General features: G+C 36.3%; 1 protein-coding gene across 1 annotated transcript; it reads right to left on the reverse strand.

Moving 5' to 3' along the window:
• Positions 1 to 927: 927 nt before the first annotated feature.
• Positions 928 to 3,094, reverse strand: LOC137712583 (expansin-A1-like). The gene is made up of 3 exons (XM_068451679.1): positions 2,879 to 3,094; positions 2,393 to 2,705; positions 928 to 1,637 (listed from the first exon to the last, which is right to left on the reverse strand). Exons 1-3 carry the CDS (start codon positions 3,012 to 3,014, stop codon positions 1,334 to 1,336), a joined length of 753 nt encoding a protein of 250 aa, XP_068307780.1. The 5' UTR covers positions 3,015 to 3,094; the 3' UTR covers positions 928 to 1,333.
• Positions 3,095 to 6,136: the final 3,042 nt, after the last annotated feature.

Genomic DNA, 6,136 nt, shown 5'->3' on the forward strand with positions numbered 1-6,136 from the left:
TTTTGATGAAACAGTAAAAAGTTGGAAAAGTGACAGGATGGCATATCGTTAAAGATTTGACTATCCTAAACCTTAGGATTAGCTCAAGTGACGAGGGAGGGAGCAGTTGGGCTCTTGCAGTAGCAGCTTGTTGCCTCATGAGTCATGACTGTTATTAAAGATATTCATCAAATCCCGTGTTTAGTACGCATACTAGTTCCGTTAGCAGATTAATGATCATTTTGTGTTGCTTGTCATCTGATTTTTCAATCCAACAATAAACACAGTGTGTTGTGCGGCTTTAGTGACATGAAGGAAGTTAGTATAGTAGAAAGAACGAGACTATCATGCTTTCACTCACCCTATCTATTCGAGCGCTGGCAGATAGGGGCTTATATCTACGTGATTCGCCATGCTTGCTTGCGCTTTTCTTGCTGCAAAAGCAAACTCACTGCTGCAATTAAGTAGCTTTGAGGAATGAGAAAATAGTACCGATCAAGTTCACATTAAAGAGGCAAGTGAAGTATACAAGTTGCATGCCTTCTCCGCCTTTGCCTCTGAGCCGGCTTCGGGTGATCAATTTCGAAAACACAATATGTGGCACTGCATCTCCATGACCCTTCTTAAACTCCTTGACACATTCCCAATGATCCATGCTTCATGGATACTCCAACTCCTCGACACATCATATCGTGGGTGATCCAGCATCACTACCATATACGGAGGAACAAGTTGTCTACAATTAAAAGAGATAGTAGCCCACTTCTTGGGCTGTGGCCGAAGTCCGATGGTTAACGAAGAGAAGGGTTATAGATTTTTGGCCCAAGATGCTCAATCACGGCAACGTTTCATTACACGGTGAAGATTCATATTCCCAGTTGACTAAAATAGTTTAGAACATCATTCTATTAAGAAAGTGTACGCAGGAATTTCACTTTGAGGTCAAGCAGGAATGGTGATCAAAACCTTTCCGCTCATAGATAGAATGAATTCAAACTTCAAGTAGCTAGTTTCATCCTCATGAAGAGAGAAACTTTATTCTCCGAAACCTTACAAGATAAAACGCATTACAACGTAATTGAACCAAACCAAACCAGACGGACAACTAAGTAACCTAACAAAACCAGGCGGGTGGTTTTACACCCACCGCTGCCGAAATCTCTGTCTGCCTTTTTCCAAAAGAGAGCAGAGTAAAGAAGCACAATGACCTCATAATTTAATTCCAAATGATAAAGAGCCCCCCTAATATAAGCCCTTCTCATTTTTTGACTCTCAACAGTACTAGGTTTCAATAACTGTAGCTAGACCCTAAACAAACATGTAACTATAATTTGTTTAATTTAATGTTTGGTGTTTAGAACTGTAGGCCGCTGAATGTTTGGCCAAAGGACCAGCCGGCAGGAACAACGTTGTTGGAGACAATCGTGCGGCTGTCGCTGGTTGTGACCGTGAAGGAGAGGCTCTGGCCGTTGAGGAAAGAGTTGCTCTGCCAGTTTTGGCCCCAGTTCCTTGACATGGGTTGCCAGCCAGTTCTTGACCCCTTGATGGAAACTGCATGAACATCACCAGCACCTCCAACGTTTGTGATCAGCACTAAATTGAAGTATGAATGACCGTTGATTGTGAATCTGATGCCTCCCTTCTTTAAGCAAGGCACCCTGCAAAAATTCATAAACAACAAATCATGAGTCTTCGCCGTCGATAAAGTTTTTTGAGTGTGACAATCACATTATTACATACGTTTAACTATACGTTTACAATATAAGTTGACAACTTAATTAATATACGATAATATGAACAAATTGCTATAATCACATGACGATAGGATAGGGTACTTTTGGAAATTGCAGAAAATTGGAAAAGATGACGTTAGGTAAATTGGTTGGTTCTTGTAAGTGCTTTGGTCGGCAAAACAGAAAGGGCTACAGCTGATGATATAAGGTAAGCGATTTTAGAGCAGGCTTCTTGTGGACACATGTTTCAACCTTTATAAATGCGCCGAATCTATACATAATATCAATTGGAAATTTTTCACTAAACATTCCCTAAACTATTAAAGGCGTGAGATGCTAACAAAGATTAAACAGTCATGATCATTCGACAACTTTGGGTAAGAATTGTGTTTTTCCGGAAGTTGTCAGCTCAACAGAATTGCCATGACTTTATATGGCTTCTGTTGTGCTCACGAGCTTCAGTAAACGCGATTCTTACCCAAACATTGTTTATAAATTATGAAATGACGAAAAATGCCCTTGAAAATTGTTGTGAGGTGTCTGTGCACACCCCTAAGAATTTAAGGGGTATATGTGCAATTTTCCCTTGTAAATTCATTTTTATTAAGTTGGCAAACAGCCCCTGCCGAAAGTGGAGTTTCTCAAGAAACATAAAGCAGGCCAAGCCTGAAATTGCATACCTTCTGTAAGACACAGGCACGATTCCAGCTCGGTACTGAGCAATCCGCTGGAAGACGGGCTGGGCGAGATCAAAGTGGTGCTGCGGCGGGTTGCACCAGCCTCCGGCATTGTTGGTTAGAGCGTTGTTTGGCGGGCAGAAATTGGTGGCCGTGACCATAATAGATCCCGGACGACACCATTTGGGGTCACTCACACACCTAATCTCAAAACAAGCCCCACAGCTCAACCCATTGTTGAACAGTGCTGTGCTTAGAGCTGCAGTGTTAGTTCCATAGCCTTGGCTATACAGATTTCCATAGCCACAAGCCCCACCTGCAATTTAGATACATTAAAAAAAATTAAGACGTGGCAGGTATTAATAAACGGACCGTTGAATATATATGCGCTAACAAAATGTATCGACACGTTATAGATTCATTTTTCACAATAACAATGCATGTATGTTTTTAACGCTCTGTAGAGATAATTTATATATGTTTACTTACCCATTGTACCGGACGCATCACCTCCGCCGTAGAAAGTGGCATGTGCATCAACCCAACCACCGCCACCTCCTCCATACCCACAAGCAAAAGAGCTCAAAGAAAGAAGAAGCACCAAGAGAAAACCAAGAATTGCCATGTTTTTTCCTGCACAACAAGGTTTGTACTTGTTTTTGAAGCAGAAACACAACTTTTGGTAGTGAGATAAATAGAGAGCAAAAGAGGCTTTGTGTTTGTGAGTTGTGAGGAGAAGTGGAGGGGGTGAGGTGGGGGATAAATAGATGCTTGGAGTTGGAGGGAGAGAGGTTTTTTTTTTTTTTTTTTCTTGGCAAAGGGCAACATCACACCAACTAACTGACACTAAATTTTGATGTTTGGGGCCCTTGAACCGCCAAGTGCAAGCGGTTTTATGCATGTTCCTGTGGAACCAAAGCACACTTTTCTCCAAACCACGTGGTTTGGAGCCGTTCACATTTCTGTTGTGCTGGTGTTGGTGCGTTAAAATTCATATAGATTAAAAGACTCAACTAGGGTTCACGACCCCAAAGTGGTTTTGGCAATTTGCACTGAAGGTAGATGTCTAGTTACAGAAATTGCATTCCCACTAGACTGCATGAAGCACTCTTAATAATTTAAGTGTTATGACATGCATAAAAGGAAATGAATGTACCTGAAATATGATAGAGAAAGTGACAATGTCCAAACCAGTATCATACTTTAGGTCTGAGATGACACAGAGGCATCGTGAACGGTGTAGCTAGGTACACAAGTCCTTCTAGACGTTTAAACGACATGATTTAGATAAATGTTACCAACTTAAAATTCGGTACTAAATAAATAACCAAGTGTTTTACATCTGGAGTTGTAACGACCATTCATTGTATCTATCATTTACTACAGTTGCACCAAACTGAGTCTTTTAGTTGCAATTTGTCTTTTCCTCTGTTTTCTTTAAACAGCAGCTTCAGCCTCTTTAGCCAAGAGGAAAACGCAGATGCATTCAGATGGTCCCGTGCCGTTAATGTCCGGTCTAAAAAGGTACAGAAGAAGGACTAATACGGCTAAAGTGGATTTATGAACTTTGAAATATCTATGAAGTTAAGATAAGACTTACTCCAACCTCAAATTTTAAGTTCTAAACTTACCCCAACTTGCTCCAACCTTTGGGGCAAATATAAATTAAAACTCAAAACTCATTTTAAGGCCAAATTTAGCTCAGGATTCTCGCTAAGTTAGTGAGGCTAGCCCACTATATTTTTTTAGTTTTATATTTATAAATTTATTGAATCCAACAGTTAAGATCTCATTTGATGAAATCCAACGGTAAAAAAAAAAAAAAAAAATCTAACGGTCTAAATTTAAAACCATCGGTTGAAGTAATTAAAAAAAATCTTTTATGTGTTTCATATTCTTTCATAGTGTTTCACAAGTCTCATGATGTCAGTTAGTGATATTTCAATATTTGTCAAAATCTAGATAATTTTAGGTTAAAATGTTTATAAAATTAAATTAGGACAATCTACATAATTTTTCTTTTAAAAAAGTTACTAAGAAAAAAAAATTAGCCTAAATTCATTCTTTAATAATCTGGGGCTAAAATTTTAACCTATAAAGGTTGGAGCAAAAAACCTGTTTATGGGTTAAAACATCAATTTTCTGGGCTAAAATTTTTAAATTTTAACCCAAAAGTTGGAGATGTTCTAAGTAACTAGTAGTTTGATTTCCCAAATTTCTAACCGTCTTTCAGTCCATGTCCAAACGAAAATGCATGTGGAAATTAACTACCATTAAAGTATATTTTACTTATAGTCCATATACTAGCCTTCATGCACGCGCGTGATTTTTTGAATCATGATGTACTATGCGCGACTTACACGTTTTAAATGTATATATGTGTAAATTGACAAAAAGAAAGTCAAATATTTGAAGTAAATGAATAATCTTAGATCATACTAGAAGAAACCCCTCATAAACCAATTAAAGCAACTGAATTCACATAATAATTAAAATCGGTCTCTATAAAATTTACATTAAGAATAGAGAAAATAATATTTAATAAACAATTGATTGAATCACATTATTGCTAGCTCATTGTGAGGCTAAGCCCACCCCCTCCCCCTTAGGGTAGATAATATTGTTTGTTAAAAAAAAAATTCAATCTTTTAACAACTAATTTAATCACATTATTATCTGCGTGCGAATGACTTTTTTTTATAACCGGCATTACACGCCTCTTAAGATGTTTTGACCATGTTTAAAATAGAGAAAATAATATTTAATAAACAACTGATTGAATCACATTATTACTAGCTCATTATGAGACTAAAACCACCCCATTCCCCCTTAATATAGATAATATCGTTTGTTACAAAAAATTTAAAAAAAAATCATTTGGCAACTAATTTAATCACATTACTATCCGTGTGTGAAAGATCTTTTTTATAACTGGCATTACACGTCTTTTAAGATGTTTTGAATGTGTTTAGAAATAGATAAATTGAATCAAATTATTGCTAGCCTATTACGAGGTTCTAATTAAAAAAAAAAAAAAAAACCCACTAAATAATTTAATTATTAAAAAAAATATTATTAAAATGACGAAAATGCTCCTACCTTATTCGATGCATTATTTTGGGATGCCTTTGAAGATTTTTGTTTTGAGGGCATTTTTGTCTAATTATTTTTATTGAAACTTGGTGACACCAAAACACTATTCACCTTTTCTTCTCTCTTTATATATAATAGATATGCATGGCTGTTGAATGTGGAAGAATCCACTCACACCACCGTTAGAACATTGTTTGACTCTTTATAGTTAATGGATTATTTTTCATAATCTGTAAACTTAAAAATTAGACATATACTAAAGTGACTTATTAGAAATAAAAAACAAATGGCTTTTTTTTTAACATATATGTTTGAAAGTACTTTTAAAATAACAAAAAAAAAAAACGTATGTAGTTAACCAAAAGCGTTTTTAACGATGTTTGACAAAACAAAATTAAAAAGTACTTTTGAATGCTTTTCAACACTTACTTGTATTTTTATTAAAAACTTCGACGTAAACACAAGTACATTTTAAAAGGACATTTCCAAGCAAGCCCATATCAAATTAAGGAGTCAAATTTTTTCATCTATTCCATGAGCATTTAGCTCGGATATTAACAACGGGATTGAACTTTTGGTAATATGCATGGAAATGGGTAAATTTTAATTTGGAAAAATTTGATAATGATCAGACCGACAAATGGAGAAATAAAA

Source organism: Pyrus communis, chromosome 13 (assembly GCF_963583255.1).
Source record: "Pyrus communis chromosome 13, drPyrComm1.1, whole genome shotgun sequence".
NCBI lineage: Eukaryota > Viridiplantae > Streptophyta > Magnoliopsida > Rosales > Rosaceae > Pyrus > Pyrus communis.

Excerpts from the sequence above, each read along its gene's own strand:
- LOC137712583 (XM_068451679.1), bottom strand. The coding sequence starts at position 3,014 with ATGGCAATTCTTGGTTTTCTCTTGGTGCTTCTTCTTTCTTTGAGCTCT. Across the intron at positions 2,706-2,878 it reads TGATGCGTCCGGTACAATGG|GTGGGGCTTGTGGCTATGGA; the intron begins GTAAGTAAACAT and ends TCTAAATTGCAG. Across the intron at positions 1,638-2,392 it reads GTGCCTGTGTCTTACAGAAG|GGTGCCTTGCTTAAAGAAGG; the intron begins GTATGCAATTTC and ends GAATTTTTGCAG.